Source organism: Bemisia tabaci, chromosome 4 (genome assembly GCF_918797505.1).
Source record: "Bemisia tabaci chromosome 4, PGI_BMITA_v3".
Taxonomy (NCBI): domain Eukaryota; kingdom Metazoa; phylum Arthropoda; class Insecta; order Hemiptera; family Aleyrodidae; genus Bemisia; species Bemisia tabaci.
The window spans coordinates 6,342,021-6,359,155 of NC_092796.1; the positions used below are offsets into that span (position 1 = coordinate 6,342,021).

A 17,135-nucleotide genomic window follows, 5' to 3' on the forward strand; every position below is an offset into this window, starting at 1 on the left:
GGTGGACTCTCAGGGTAGAATGGGATATCCCCTCCATTTTGGCCTCAACTCGAGAGCTTTTTTTGAGCTTGGGAGATGATTTCAGAGAAAACCAGTGGCACCATCGTGTTTCTCGCGAACTTTAATATAAGAATCAATGGTCAAATCGCAAATCCCTCACACATGCAACATCTCCATTTGATTTTTGAAAGAGATCAGTGAGCACCGGAAGGCGTCCAATGAAGAGACGTGACTGATTCGGCGCTATAAACTTCTGATTGATGATTACGGAAAACGATACACTTTACGACAAGTAAAAGTATCACGGCTGGCGCCGAGAGATAGTCATCAATGATGGATAGCCTCCAAAAATCTACGGCATGAACACAGTAAATAATTACTATAATTTCTCAGCCCTCGAAGGGATTGGTTCCCTACGAAAGAAATAGTTTTTTCGTGGTCGACTGCCTGCTATTCATACAAGAAGCCTCCGAATTTCTCGGTGTGTTCATCATCACGTGTTTTTCGACGAGTTTCTTAAAGGCACTTTCCAAAATACGATCGCTTCGTATCCGAGACCTCATCTTTCCTTCGAAATTCTGGTTCCTTTCAGCATACATTATGACATTCATATGGACGTAAATCTGTTAAACGGAACTAAGCGCCAAATTGAGTTCCATTTGAGGACTTTAGAATCCCGATAGCGCGTTCTGTCAAACGGAACTAAGCGCCATGGAAAAGCATTGCGAGTATAGGACGGAACGGGCATCCGCAACACCCGCCAATCCAAGCCCCCCTCTCCCTTCCTCCCCTGATGGCGCTTAGTTCCGTTCGATAGAAATACGTCCATACGTCGTCACCGTCCGGCCAAAGTATCACAAGCGCCATGTAACGTTTCAGAATTTCCGCCGCCATTTTTATTTTTTTTACAGAGAAATTATACAATGAGACTGTCCGAAAATTTCGCTGAATTTTCTTTGTGCTGCAGATAAAATTCAGTAAAATTTTCAAACAGATTCAACTAAAAATTTCTGTGTAAAAAATAAAACAGCGGCGGAAATTTTTGAAACGTCGCATGGCGCTCGTGATACTTTGGCCAAGAGGTGGCGATTTCTGGTCTTTAACTCCGAACCCCTGATGAATTCTCTGACTGTCCCCAACTGTCCAGTTTTAAAAGGTCCTGCTGGACACCACGGTTTTAATTTCAATTAGGTTTGACATATTTTCGTCAAAATGTGCGTGACACAGCTTGACCAGTCATATACGAACAACATAATGTTCACTTTTTCGACACTGAAGTCCTTTACCTTGCGTTACCTTCCGCAAAAAAGCAAGAAAAATCAAGAAGCAAATATACGTACTCGTCGGCAGTGAAGTCTTGGCTTCGTATTTAAACCGCCGAAGTTCCAGCCGGTGCACCTGGCTTATTTTTCTCGCGCACTAAATGAGTTCTCGAAAGCAACAATGTTACAACAATTGCAAGATGATGTACAAGAGGAAATCGCACAGGCAGGAAAGGTCGCTCATTCTCGAGAAATCGCGTGAAAAAACGAATCTAGAAGTATTTGACCGTCAGACTTTTATAGAAACTTTGTTAAAATTGGCGCTTAATCTGGAAACAGGAGATGTGCCCACTATGCCTGCAGCAAGACTTCTTCACGTTCGAGAGCCGAACACTGAAACTGGCGATACCGACACTGCTAATTTTCGTGCACTGACATCGAAGATTCACTTATTAAGTAACACTGATTGCACTCAGAGGGACGTTTTCTGCACAGGCTTTTGAAACTTGCGGTTATCTACATGCTTCATGCAGAGTTGAAAAATGAAACTTCGAGTACATTGGATATTTTCAAGGATTTTTTTTTCCATGAAAATATTCAAGAATTTTACGTGTATTAGACTTTTTTTAAAATGGAAAAATTTTCAGAAAATATCACGAAGAGAGAACAGGAGGACTTGAATTTTCATGGATTTGTTTAAAAATTTCAAATTATCTACTTGCATAAGTGCCAACGCAAATACAGCAAAAAACACTTTTAAACATCTCACTATCCGCATCCAGGTTGACTACCAAAAACTTGTTAGGCATTCTTAAGCGTTGTTTTTTCTCACAGGTTTTTCAGGGAGGTTTTGTATCTGCTCACAAAAAGTCAAGTAATCTGAAATCGTATGCTTGATTATCCAGAATTAAAATAGTTTTACGTACAAAATAAAAAAATAAAAAATAATAAAAATGAAGTTGGGAAAATCAAGTACAGAGCGAGCCTCGATTATCCGAGCCCCGCATTATACGGCAGCAATTTTTCGCAATTTTTTTGCTTTCAGATCAATTTGGGGGGAAAAATGTGGCAAATATATCCTTTTTTCATTTTCAATCGTCAAGAGAGTAACTTTCACGCTTTTTTACGTTAGTATCTGATGCATAGATGGATGCACATGATGAGTTTTCAACAGATTCGGGAATTGAGTGGGCAGGTTACTCCAAGTACTACCGCGTTTATCAGAAATGAACCAAGCCACATCAGCTGTTGCCAAATTTAACCTGGCGCTTTAATTTTACACAAGAGAACGTGTGTGCGGATTCCTTTGAAAATCTTAAGGAATTTGCTTCGTACTGTGCAAATTTGCGCACAAATCCGCACAGCCGTTTTCATGTAAACAATCAAAATGCCTAATTAAATTTCGACGGTGTAAGTCGGCGATCACATAACTCGGTTTGCGACGTCGCAGACTTCCTGTCATACTTTATTTTTAAAACGGAAAACCACTCAACGACAATTTTTTAAAACTGCCGTGATTCTTCTTCTCTGTGCGAAGAAAATTCTGCATAAACTACAAAAAATGATGTCAATTTGTTCTCCTTTAAAAAAATAACATAGAGGCAGAGATTTTCAGACACCACAAACGAGTTATATGATCGCCGACTTACGCCGTCGATTTGGCAATAGCTGATGCGGCTTGGTTCCTTTCTGCTAAACGCGGTCGAAATGTATCCAAACTGCACGAACCATGTAAACCGCGGGAAAAAGCGGAAATATTCGCGGAAACACTGAAACCCGAGGGGTCGGGGTTGGACGCGGACTGATCCACAAGCAATCGGAAACTAGAGGGTGCGGTTGAGATTACCTTTGGGCGGGCCGAAGAGGACGACATCCATAGCTTTGAGGGCGATCTTCTGCTTGTGAATCGGGTCCTTGATGCCGAGCACGTTGCTTAAATACTGCATGTTGTTCACCGCCAACCTGAGGGGCAGAAACAGGGAGAGGGTCAGGAGGATCCCGTGGACGAAGACGACGGAAAACAATACGGACTTTTCAAGCTCGCTCTCGAATCGCCGCATCGAATCGCCCGCGAATGGCCGCTCATTAGCGAAAAGCCTCGCGATCCCCGCCGCCTTCGAGTAAGTCATTATCGGAGCCGCGCAGAGACAAATGAAATCGAATCAGATCCAGCCGCGAGCTTTTCGCCGATTACCGGCGCTACCGGAGCGATTCGCGGGTTTCGGGACGATCCGAGCTTCGGCGCATTGTTTGTAAATTCGGTGACTTGTCCCGGAGACTATTGACATAACCTGCGATGCGCAGCTCAAACAATCGTTTCACGCCCGAATTTTATTTGACCGCTCCGGCGCGAATATTTGACAGCCGACTTGTGGAGATTTCAGTCCTCCGTGCGAAAAACAGATCTCGTCTTATCTTCCTAGATTGCGGTTGCGCTTGAGAACGAGCTTGAAAAGTTTTGACCGATGACGTCACAGTGCGAGAATCCCAGGTCGAGAATCAAATAGACTGATTTAGTGGCTACGGCATATTTCAATGGTAAACAAACACATAACCTCATGTTCACGGAGAAAAAAACTTCATGCGTGGGACCCGAAGTTGAGGTCATATGGATCTCTGAAGTTTTCGGATCACGTATCTAAAAACTTGAGGACCAGCTGCCGAAGTTCGGGTCAGACATCTGAAGTACTTCGATATATACCGAAGGGTTCGGGTCACACATCTGAAGTACTCCGGTACATACCGAAGTGCCTCGATGTCTCACCCGAACTTCGGCAGCTCGACCTTAAATTTTCGGATGCGTGATCAGAAAACTTCAGATATCCATATGACTTCAACTTCGGGTGTCCCATGCACGAAGTTTTTTTCTCCGTGCGTCAAATAGCTCGCTCTTGGTTTTGCATCCAAATAAACAAACAAGATGGAGACAGATTCTGGAAGCCATCTTCTAAAACAGGTTCTCAAAATTACTTTTTTTGGATATTTGTACGAAGGATTACAATTTTTCCGTGAGTACCATTCAATTTTCCCTCTGATATACAAATTCTTCCGAATTTGGTTTTTTTACGAAAGTCCTTAAGAGCTCCTAGAAAAGTCTAAAGCGGAGAGCCAATCAGGAGGCAGAGAAGTTTTTCTGAAAATAAAAGAATTGAGATGGCAACGTTTCTCCTATTCCTGCGACTAAAGCTCATGAGCATTCATCATTTTCGCGCAGCTAGCAGGAAAGCTCAGCTTCGGAAGCGCGCGAAATTTGAAATGACGTGCGGCTTTGGCACAAGGCAATTTCGCGCCATACCTCTCATCGAGGAAAATCGGACAAATTACAACATAGAAAAACGTTTAACTAGCAGCTTCTCGTTGAGCTGCAGAAAATACTTATAGCGTATAGGAAGCGATTTTAAGCGTCAACTAACATTTCAATAGTAAAACTGAAGTTAATGAAATGTATCTAAAATTACTTTCCAGTAATTATACTTCGTTACGACTTGTCTGAACTTGTTCAAGAATGACTGGCAATATGTAGATAGTTTATTTCATATTTAATTGAATAATGATATTCTTATTTACTTCTATATACTTTTTCTTAATATTTTAGAAATCAAGATTTGTTTTCTAATTTACTTACGATCAATGTGTCTTATTCATTTTTGTTTTTTTAACTTTTTTTCAAAAGTTTAGTATACAAAGTTGGCCGCCTCTGGGCCGCATACTCCTTATTATTAACGAGAGTTTTCTAGTAATGAAATATTTTAGATTGACAACTTGAAGCATGTTATTCCCAAAAGGAAAATTTCCTTGTCACGACTAAAACAATGGGCCTGTTGCATGCAAGAGATACAGCCGTGCGAATAGACTTTTCAGTGGTTAAATGACACGAAAATTACGATGCTCACATTAAAAAAGTCTGAAATACACTCCTTACTGCGCAATTTGCGTTGTCAGGAACGCGCTTTTTCAAATTTCCCGCGTCGGGGGCAGTTTTCTAACGGAAACATTAACGGCAACTCGCGGCTATTTCCGGTCAACTAAAACTGACAACATAACCTAAAAATCGGAGCTCGTGATATCGTGAAATGAAATCAGAGAATGAAATGTAGAAGGATTGCGTTGGATATTTAACAGTTGATCGATTTGGTTACTGCATAAAGCGTATATGGACCACTATAAGAGATCACGTTGGGTTTGTAAACAAACTGAAGGAAAAAATAACAACAACAACAACGACTCAACATCTTCCGGAAATCACCGAGCCCGCCGTTTGCTCGTTTCCGGTGATTAGAAAACTGCCCCCAGACGCGGGAAATTTGAAAAAGCGCGTTCCCAACAACGCAAATTGCGCAGTAAGGAGTGTATTTCAGACTTTTTTAATGTGATCATCGTAATTTTCGTGTCATTTAACCTCTAAAAAGTCTATTCGCGCGGCTGTATCTCTTGCATGCAACAGGCCCTGGATTCATTTTCATAGAGAAAAACTTAGACGGAATGTCCTGAAACCATTTCAGGTTTCAGGACATGTTGTCAACGATTTTTTGTCCGCGCACCTTTTTTGTCCAGTAGTTTACGCCCACACGTAAAATAAGCAACAGTGACTTGGTCCAAGCGTTGTATTTTAGTCGGTATGTAAAATTATATTGACAATATGGAAATGAGAAATTGAGAGAGAAAGAGGTGTTGTTATGGTTGCTCATTTTCTATATGAAATGTTATTACTTCCTCCTTTTGAATCATCTTTTTAAATTGTCATTGGTGAATATTTGGTTTTATTTCTATCCTTAAAATATTCGATGTACAATATACCTTACATATGTATAGGTACTTTTTTTTATTTTTTAATTTTTTCTTTACGAAATTATTACTTCATTTAGAAAACATTTATATTTTTAAAACGTGGCAAATATTTGTAAAACCTTTTCCAAGAGACATTAATCTCAATGAGCCGCAGTTGTGCCGACAGAAACTGCAAAAATGAATAAAAGAGGGGAAAAAACCAAGAAGCACGCAATCTTTAGTTTTAACCCATTTGTACATCGATCTTTCAGAGTCAAATACGTCAAATTTTGAGCGTTTGGTTGCGCGTACACCTCGCTGCAGCACAACAAAAGCACAAAATGTAAAAGAAAAAATTAAAGTGCTTTGGAAATCATTAAAATTGACACGGAACCACCAATATTTAAAAAACGCACATAATATTATTATTCTCCTTTGACAAATTGATACATATTTTGATCCCATCAATTTAAATGAGAATAATCAATGCAGAGTGTGCAAACATTTCAAAATCATGAGTTAAAAAACGCTGACTGTACGAGTATAAATATTAAAGCCTAACAGAGCGGAGCGGCGTGCTGCCAGCGCGAGAGGCTCACTGGCGCCTACAAACCTAAGTGGATACTTCACGCATTGCACAATGCTTGAAGTATCCACTTAGGTTTGTAGGCGCCAGTGAGCCTCTCGCGCTGGTCGCCCACCCGCCGTGCAGCGGCGCCTGAGGCAACTATTTCACAACAGAGGTATTGCACAGTATTATACGAAATTGAACGTATTAAGAATGACAGGCATCCTTTAAAAGTACAGATCTTCCCTCGCAAAATAAATCAAGATACTTATCGTGCACAAGAAAAATCCAAGAGCCTTTAGCTGAGGCAAATATAGAGGTTTATCCGGTTCAGGTATAATAAGGTTTGGATTTCTTGAAAGATAATTCAGTCCTGTTACACCAAAGAGGTGTAGATAGAGAGTTTTAGTGAATTTTGTCTCATGGAATTGACGCTCCCCCATTTTTACCAAAACTCTCAACTATACATTATTCTCCGTTGGACCAAAGAGACAAAACAAAAAAACAAGCGAACCCTCATTTTTCCAAGACATTACACATTTTCATCCAAAAAACGTCGTGAGCAATTGTCGTTTGTATTTACATGTGGGCCAATTAACTTTGGGTCTCAACTGGCACGTGAACCAAAACTCCCGTGCCGAAAAAATGCGTGGACGTAAATTACTGGAAAAAACAGGTGCGCGGACAAAAAATCGTTGACGAAATGTCCTATAACCATACCTATCCTTAACGCAACGAGAAACTACTGAGAAAACAATGTTTAAAGTGAGCCGAAAGATTTGCCATCTGAATTCGGATTCGTGTGTTTTTTAGAATGATGATGAAAGAAAATATTCTATTCTTTGACACTGTTGAAATGAGTAGTAATTAGTCGGGTTGGTAACTAGAAAATGCATGGAGAAATAGATTCAAAAAGGGGAAGGAAGGGATTGTCCTATGGGGGACTATGGGACTATCCTATATGGGATCGTCCTAACGCACACAAGTTTTTTTGCTATGATACATTGTTTCCAAAACATTTAAAATGACGTCTACGGCAGTTTTGTTCTTAAGAGTATCAAAATACAAAGGCTGCTAGCGAGAAAGACGTACGAACCTTGGTAAGTGGGCACCGGTGACACGATGGAGGATGAAAATCGGCACATACTGCGGCAGTTCCACGTTGCTGGCGAGCCATTCAGAGGTCTGCTCCACCGTCCAATTGTGCACCTGATTTCAATGCCAATCAAAATTAAGTAAGCTAGCACGAAACGTATATTTTGGTTAGAAGCAGGATGTCTATATGTCGCAGGCAATCAGCAATCGCTGGCAAATTGCAAGCAGTTTACATGTTGTTTCTAAAAATCGTAAGAATACTCATAGGCATAATGAAATTTTTAGGGGTTTTGACCTGCAAAAGGACGATCTTGACTTAGAGCCCCTTCAATTACTGTGATACTCTCCGCTTTGGTACGGAGTTAATTTAGTTGCCTATCCAAACGAACTAATATCACAGAGTTCACTACACGCTACTCTGATGATTATGCCTATTCCTACAATGTTTTTTCGGAGGGAAAAGTGCCTATTCACATTATACCTACAGGCAACATAATCAGCGCTCTAATCTTGTTCTTGTGCTTTTTAATTTTATGATTTTCTACATTTATTTACTATTTGCTTGCAAATACCCGGCGATTGCTAATTGCCTGCGACATCTACATCATTGGTATAAATACCTTATTGTTAAATAGTTCAATTGAAAAATTGAAATAATTCAAAAATTGTTGATAATTCAATGGATGTGTTTGCCACTTGCCTAACTTTTACAAAAATTTAAACACAAAGAGGAAGGACAATTGCATTGCATTTTGCAAAAAGGAACCAAGAACAATCCGATGTTGCCAAGACTGCGCTACTTACATTCTCGGCGATGAAATTACTAAAATCACGCAAAAAATTAAATTTTCAATAGTAGTTTTCGTCTTGAAAAATATTTTATTGGGAGTAAAGATAAAACTTGTTTAGATGATCAGTTTATATTTGTAAGGTAAAAGTTGCACAATCTCAGCAACATTGGAGTACTCGTGGTCCCTTATTTCTGCAAAGTGCAATCCAAATTTGTTTCTGATTTTCTCGAAACTTGCTACCGAGAGGTTGTCTTGCGCTCTTTCAGGAATGATTTTTTCGACTGAGCAACTCACAGATGAATCTTCAGATGTTGTTTCCGGACCTTTGACGTAAACTGGACTTTCTCCGGAATTGCAGACCTATTCCGAACACACTAGCCTTTCTCTTTTTTCCCCCAATTTTCCGAACCTGATTGTGAGATATAAGAGACGCACTCACTTAGCCGTATTTCAAGTTGCATAACCGAAAAATTGAAGGAGGGATTAGAATGTTTGAAGACTACGATAAAGAAGACTTACCTCTGACTTGACCCAGGCATCCCAGAGTTCTTTCACCGATATATGCATGTCGTCGTTTCGGTGGAACGCCTTCTGCCTCCGCTCAGCGCCATTTTCGTACTTGAGCTCTTCTCTTAAGAACTGCACGGACATTCAAAGAAAACACGCCCATTAACACAGGTAAAAACTAGCATTTTTCTGGTGAATTTTTTATCCTGTTAATGACATGAGCCAACCACCATAAGCCTCCCAAGAAGCACGCATTGAGATGAAAAAGGGGGAATTTTTCCATTGCACTGGAAAAAAAGGCGCTTGGATCTAGAATCCAGACTTTTAATAACATTGACAAGAAAAAATACTCTTTATTCAACCCGATTTTTCCTTGAATCGAAGAACCGAGCCTCTTGATTTAGGCGGGTTTTCTTTTAATTCGAGCAAAAAATCCGATTGAATCAAGAGTATTTTTTCTTGTCGATATTTTTAAGAGTCTGGACTCTAGATCCAAGCGACTTTTTTTTCCAGTGTGCCGCGGATATAAATTCTCCATTGACGTGCATTGAGTACCTAGCACCTGGCGACTAACGGGAAGGACCCTCCGATCTGAGATATCACGAAAGCTTGGATTTTCGGCGAGTTATAGCGCCTCCGCTCTATTAATAAGTCGTCGATCTGGAGACCCCCCGCCAACCCAATCCCTTGTTTACCGAGCGAATTTTATGTTCTGAAAAATGGACGAAAATAATTTCTTACTCCTTCGATACGTCACTTTTCGAGGGCCTAGCATGAATCGCCACGCTGCGCTGGCGTTGGACATTCCACTCGAGGGGGTTATGCGCCACGCAATGTGTAGATCGTATTCGATAGTGCTTCGATGTATCCTTTGGTTCAAAACAATAGAGCATAATGTCGAATAAAAATTGTAGGATTTAAGTTGGGGAAGCTGAAAATTAGAAAAAACCCAACAATTTCAGTCTTCATTGGCATTTATTTGTACTTAAGAGTATCAAAAATCTATCACAAAAAAACCCCCGTTCCCTCGGATTAACTCAATTGACTTTTGAGGCTATGTCTACACGTTGAACTAATCGAGATCGATACAATCTCGTCACCTGTTTGATGTATCAAATACGATCTATTGTTCGATCCGAAAATTTATCGAGGTGTGACATGATTCTCGACCAATCAGAAATTAAAAGTTTGTCACTTCTTTGGAATTATTTAATAGATCAAGATATAAAACGCTAGACATCTACGTAAGGACCAATGTGCGGGGATGACAGTTGGGAAGTAAGTAGCAACTTTTCCGAAAGAGCTTCCAGTCAGCTAAAATTTACTTTCCCCGAGAAATTGTGTTTTTAATAATTAGTGTTTATTTATATTATAATTTTCAACATACTTCTGCTCACACTTTGAACTAAATAGTTAGACGAATATTCGTGTAAAAAAATGAAGAAGAGAAAAGTATTAAAAATTGAAATTTTTGGCGGGATTTTTGGCAACCCTCGAAAGTTCATAAGACATTTATCTTCAGCATGGCATTACACCATATCGCAACTCAAGACAAAAGTACTGTATCTGGTACAAAAAATGATGTCATCGGTTAGGTGATTATGCCAATTACAGTGATTAATTTATTAAAAAAAGTAAGCTGAATTAAATTAATTAGGCCCCAAGTTAACGGTTCAGTTACCTCTGAGGCGACCATTCTTTTTCTCTTTTTTATTGGTCTAAATTTGGACAGCTCGAGTCTCAATCTTTTGGCTATTAAAAGTAAATTTCTAGAGAAAACTTAAGAACAATGGTATCATGCACACATTATCACTTTTTATAGCTCCTCTCTGAAAATACCGGGGGCATTGATGAGGCACAAACAATGACAGCGCAACAGAGTGATATCTCTTGTATAATATTGTTTATCACCGCTATTCTATTTTGAAGAATTTTACCAATTTCTTACTTTATAATATTTTCCATCAAAACATTCACACTCAGGTTACATCAGATTAACAATGGATATTCAAGGACCGATTGCGATTACGCGTACACAATATTTCATCACTGAGATTTTTGTTTCTTATGACAGTTGATTCTCGTTCAAAGTAAAAAATAAAACGCAAAAAGATGCATGCTTAAAAAAAATTGAAAACAGAGAAAAACTACAAAAAATCATGAGAAAAGACCTCCTCCTCAAATATTATAGAGTACGTTGCCAAATTTTGCGTACCTTTCTTGGGAAATTCTTTCAACGCTAAATTTCTCTGTCAATGAAATACCTACTAATGAAAGGCGATGAAACACTCGTGAAAATACGGAATTCTTGGTTTTTTATGCTATAATTGCTTTAAGAAACCCCCGCATCATCAGAGAATGCAGTTGCAACCACTGGAAATAGGAGGGGTAGCCAGCTGGGTCAATCAAATGTCTAGGATCATTCTTATTTAAGTTGAATTATAATCAGTGCTAATATCTACTAATATTGGCAACCATGTAAAGTTGATGATCAAAACCAAGTGTCATATTCACATTCTTTTAGATAAACAAAAAGGCTCCCACGACTGTACTGCAGCCCGAGCCGATCCCGAGTCAGTTGGTCCATAGTTGCCAGATAGTGCTGATTTTTCAGCGCACTTTTCCCCATTTAAACACATGTAAAATATCTACATTTAATTGCACAATCTGGCAACTTTGTGTTAAACCCTCTGCCCAGAGAACCAGTCATGTACTTAATGTCTAGAAAATTACGTTTTTGACTCATGAGATCCAGCCCAAAACTATATTCCGTTAATTTGACGGGGTGACGAATTTTTTTAAAGTTTAAAATGCCTTGAATTTTCCATGATTTTTCAGGGTTTCCGAACGAGGAATTCCCTGACTGTTCCATGATTGTTTCCGATGGTTTTTCGGTAAGATTTTTTATGAGAATGCTTTCCACAATTAATCTTTGGCGTGACGTTCCTTGCAATGGAAAATGATTACACACTTCGGCCTGACGAGAGAATTTCAAAGTTCTGCAGCAAAATTCACTGACTTTTCCCTGAAGTTACAAGAACTTGGTCACCCTGGTGGAGCCCTGGTAAAAATTGACGATAGGAGCTGCGTTTCAAAATACTATAGGAGTTCTTATAACCGACTGAAGAAGGCGATAGAAAATCATATAGTTGGCTGTAGAAAGTGGAAAAAATCATACGGCCGGGCTGCACGAAGCGATAAAAAATTACACAGCCGGGCTATATTTCCTATCGTCGGGCTTTACACTTTATCGCCTGGCTGTTGCTTTTTCGCCATCGGCTATAAAAGGCTATAAGAAATTGTGTACAAATTCGTGTGCTTTGTAAATCCTTCAGTTTGTACGGAATCACCTTAATATTTACAAAACGCACATCATATTTTCCTTTACTACATATTTTTTTTCATCAATTAAATGAGAATAAGCCATACAGAGCGTGCAAACATTTCAAAGTCATGAGTTGAAAAACGCTGACTCCACGAGATTAAATATTAGAGCCTAACACAAAGCGGAGCGGCGGCGCACTGGCGCCTACAAACCTAACAGGGATACTTCACGCATTACACAATGCGTGAAGTATCCCTGTTAGGTTTGTAGGCGCCAATGCGCGTTTCGGCTGGCTGCCCGTCCGCCGCGCCGCCGCGTACCACGGCGCTTGAAGCAACTATTCCACACCAGAGGTATTGCACAGTATCATACAAAATTGAAGGCGCTCCAACATATTAGGAATGGCAGGCATCCTTCAAAAGTACGGAGCTTTCCTCGCAAAATAAATCAAGATACTACGGCCCAAAAAGAGAGCGGTAGTCCATGCAAAAACTCACTAAGTCCTAGTGTCCGTAATTAATAACGTTTAGCATACACTTTATCGCCAGGCTGTTGCTTAATCGCCATCGGCTATAAAAGGCTATAAGAAATTGTGTTGCCGGCTATAGAAGCTATTGGAAATCTTACAGCCGGCTTTAGAAGCTATCGGAAATCTTACAGCCGGCTGTAGATCTATGGTATTTTGGAACACAGATTCTACTGCCAATTTTTACCAGGGAGCCTTTGAGGCTCTGCCCGACGCGGGAGGATTAAAAAACCATGAACCGGCCGCGGCCGAGAGACAGTCAAGCGCTGTACACCCGATCGGTCCATCATACTCTGACAGAAGAGAAAAAATCACTTTCTGCGAAATCCAAGGGACAAGTATGTCTTATCGTGGAAAAATAATTCACTCTATATACAGGGCGATCCAAATGTCCGCATCACCAGCACTAGGCACCAACTCTGTAACTTCTGAATGAATTGAGATGGAGACTCGACATTTATTTTGTGCGTGCTCTTAGGTCAAAGGAAACGACTTTTGGTAACCCTCTCCCCCCCCCAAAAAAAAAAAAAAAAAAAAAAAAAAAAAAAAAATATGAGAGGCATACCTGCAAGGTTGCAATTTTTTATGACAAATAAAAACTGGAAAATATCATGAAATTTCAGAGAAATGTGAAAAATATTTTACAAAATCAAATGCAAAATAAAATGGAAGGCAACTGGTTTTTGCTTTTTGCTGTTTTTTAGTGCGTGTTGCATACCCAGCCCCTGAAAATATGTTGCATATTTTTCAAAATTTTATGAAACTGCAAGACACATTTCTCGGAAATGTTCATTATTTTATAATTTCAATTTCACCCGTGAAACCCAGGATACCTGAAAAAGAAGAAGCCGACGGTTTATTGGGGTTGGTGCGGGAATTTTGGACGACCCTGTACGAGTAGAGGTAAGAATATGTTGGACTCACCTCATCGGATTCCATGAGATCAACAGCTCCGTCAGCATCGTCGTCCAGCTGCCGGTGGAGAGACCTGATGGCTTCGAGACCAAGCCGATCTTGCGACGCCATCGTCAAGCAAGCCATGTCGTCTTTGCAGCTTTCCGCACTTAAAACTGCACATACAAGAAAAAAAAAGAAAAAAAAAAAAAATATATTAATCATGGATTCCGTCAAACTCGACGCATTGAAACGCTCTTGTGAGCCGAAAACCAAGCTAAAGTCTAATCCAGTTGTGTTTACCTCACTGGAAAAAAGTCGCTTGGATGTAGAGTCCAGACTCTTGAAAACAGTGACGAAAAAAAAATACTCTCGATTCAATCGGATTTTCGCTCGAATCAAAAGGAAATCCGCTTAAATTAAGAAGCTTGGCTCTCAATTTAAGCAAACATGCGATTGAATCAAGAGTATTTTTTCTTGTTTATGTTTCTAAGAGTCCGGACTCTACATTCAAGCGACTTTTTTTTAGTGCTTTTTCAAAATTCACCGCAAAAAAGTCCAATTCTTCGATTTTTGGGACAGGTGTTATGAAAAATCTCCAACACGATCCCATTTTTGTCAACGTTTTAAGTACAATTTTTGTCTGAACAAAAATTGTTTGATTTTAATCGTTAGCTGAATTTATTGTAAAATCGATTTCGACTTTACCGAAGTCCGAAATGGTTCGTATTGGATGGAGGTTCGACGTATCATTTGGTTCAAAACAATAGAACATAGCTTTTCTAACAAATATTTAAGTTGGGAAAGCTGAAAATGAGAAAATTCCTAACAATTTCACTTCCCGTTTCGATGTTGTACTCATAAGAATCAAGAATCCATCGCAAAAAAACCGTTCCCTCAGATTACTCAATTGACTTTTGAGGCGATGTTCACATGTTGAACCAATCGATATCGATAAAATCTCACCTGCTTGATGTATCGAATAGAATCTATTAGGATTATCCAATGCCCAGCTCGCCTGTGCTGAGGAAAAACGCCGTATGAGCCTTCAGACATTGCCATATTTCCTTCAATAAAAACCTAATTTACCAAGAAAATTATGAATATTTTTCTTCAATTTTTTTAGACCATTTTGTTCATCATTTTATCGAAAACGTCTGAAAATTTCAAGGAAAATACGAATATTTTTTTCCAAAAATACATGTTTTTTTCGGGGCAATTTGGTAACTCTCGAATGTTCATACGGCGGTCTTCCTCAGTATACGGCAGAGCTTATGAGTCGCAAAGAGCTCAAGTTCGATTGACTGTGTGACGTTCGGTTCGAAGTGCTATGCATTTGGAATAAGCCGCTGATTTGCTGATTATTCGCGAAACTAATTATCGCCCGACGCAGACACAGAAAAGAAAGGTTCCAATTCACCCACGGCAGTTCTTCGGATGGCGATGTTCCGTTTCGCGCGAAAACCTATATTCATCTCCTTCGATCGGCTCATAATAATACTCAAACAGCGCCTGAAGCTACGGGTCATGGACCCGTGCGTAGAGTACTATTACAGAAGGGGCAATGGGGCATGGATACTGGTATACCCATGGAGACCCTTAGGATCCGAAAAAATGGCGGTGACTCTGGATAGGAGGGGGTTGTTGCCAACCTTTGACGTAGGTATATCACCTGCTGCATTTAACATCGATTCCGACCACGAATCATTTACGTCTCTTGTTTTTTTTTTTTTTTTTTTTTTTTTTTTTTTTTTTTTTTTTTATAAGCGCACGGAGAAAAAAACTTCGTGCGTGGGACCCGAAATTTAGGTCATATGGATCTCTGAAGTTTTCGGATTGAGCATTCGAACACTTAAGGTCCAGCTGCTGAGGTTTGGATCACACAACTGAAACTTCAGCTCTTACATTGAAGTACTTCAGATGTGAGAACCGAAGTTCTTTCTGATAAGAAAACCGAAGTACTTCAGACGTGAGAACTGAAGTTTCAGATGTGTGATCCAAACCTCAGCAGCTGGACCTTAAGTGTTCGAATGCTCAATCCGAAAACTTCAGAGATCCATATAACCTAAACTTCGGGTCCCACGCACGAAGTTTTTTTTCCGTGCATTTATATTGTCCACAATCGCTCACTAGATGGCGCAAGTTCACTTGCCGCCAGCAACCGCTTGCCCAAGTCTCGGGCTGTTTTAACGACCTCTCCGAGCTTGGTAGCAGGAAATTCAGGAGGCTGCACTGCACTTGGGATTGGCCCAACAAGGCCGAAACGCTTCTGCAGATGCCTTCCTGAACGGTTGTTACTAGTTTTGCACCGACCAAGCAGCGTATCTCTTTGAGAGTAACTTGTGCTTGTGTGTGAGCTTTTTCCCTCCGTGTCCGTGCTCTGACTAGGAAGAAACTCTAGTTGGGTGAAGGCGCGAAGAGTGCGGGTGTGGGTGAAAACTCTCGGGTGCGCGACGTGGCCGATGAGGTGGAGGTGGATCGGGTGACGTTGGTGAGGAGCGAGTGTCGACAGGATATTGGCCGAAAAAAGAGCCGGGTCTGGCGAACGTGGACGCGCCGACACTGACGACGACGACGACGGGACGTGGGCAGACTCGCAGACGCGGGTTATGACACGCGAAAAAGTGTGGAGCAGAAACTGCCATCGACTCATTATCACCGCGCGCGGGCTTGCGCTTGACGCTGCAGGTGTGCTCGTGCTCGTGGATCATGTCGAGCGCCTTCCAACCGCCCACGCTCCAAACCGAGGAGAGTACCTCGGGTGTCCACTTACAAGAAATTCTGCAAATGGGCCTGTTGCAAACTTTTGCTAGAGCAAAAATAAGAGTTGTTTCTTGTAGATAATGCCTCAAAAATCACGATGAGCGCATCGGCAAAGTCTGAAATGCACTCATAACTTCACAATCTGCGTAAGAAATTTGCGTTTTTTTAAGCTTCCCGCTTCAAAAACGATACTACGGCATAGGTGAACATTTTGTTAGAGGAGTCGCTCCATCGTCGGCGATATTCATCATGGCCGACTCTTGCACGCAGTTCCGCGCGTAATTCAAGGAGAGTTCAAGGTCAATCAATTCGGGCGTGGAAAATATGAACGTTAACACACCGATTGTTATCTGGTCTAATCCAGTTCAGGTGTTATCTCGTCCCATCAAACGTGTTTTGGCGGATTGGCGTCGGCCATGATGATTATTGCCGACGATGGAACGACTCCTCTTACAAAATGTTCACCTGTGCCGTAGTATCGTTTTTGAAGCGGGAAGCTCAAAAAACCGCAAATTTCTTACGCAGATTGTGAAGTTATGAGTGCATTTCAGAGTTTGCCGATGCGCTCATCGTGATTTTCGAGGCATTATCTATAAGAAACAACTCTTAGTTTTGCTCTAGCAAAAGTTTGCAACAG

General features: G+C 40.5%; 1 protein-coding gene across 1 annotated transcript in view; it reads right to left on the reverse strand.

Annotated features, from left to right (window-relative positions):
* Positions 1–17,135, reverse strand: part of Stim (stromal interaction molecule) — a 62,745-nt gene that overhangs the window by 33,422 nt on the left and 12,188 nt on the right. The window contains exons 2-5 of the mRNA XM_019052324.2: positions 13,766–13,911; positions 9,003–9,122; positions 7,694–7,806; positions 3,109–3,224 (exon numbers count right to left, since the gene is read on the reverse strand). Coding sequence (XP_018907869.2) covers positions 3,109–3,224; positions 7,694–7,806; positions 9,003–9,122; positions 13,766–13,911 — 495 coding nt within the window. The remainder of the gene's footprint in view (positions 1–3,108; positions 3,225–7,693; positions 7,807–9,002; positions 9,123–13,765; positions 13,912–17,135) is intronic.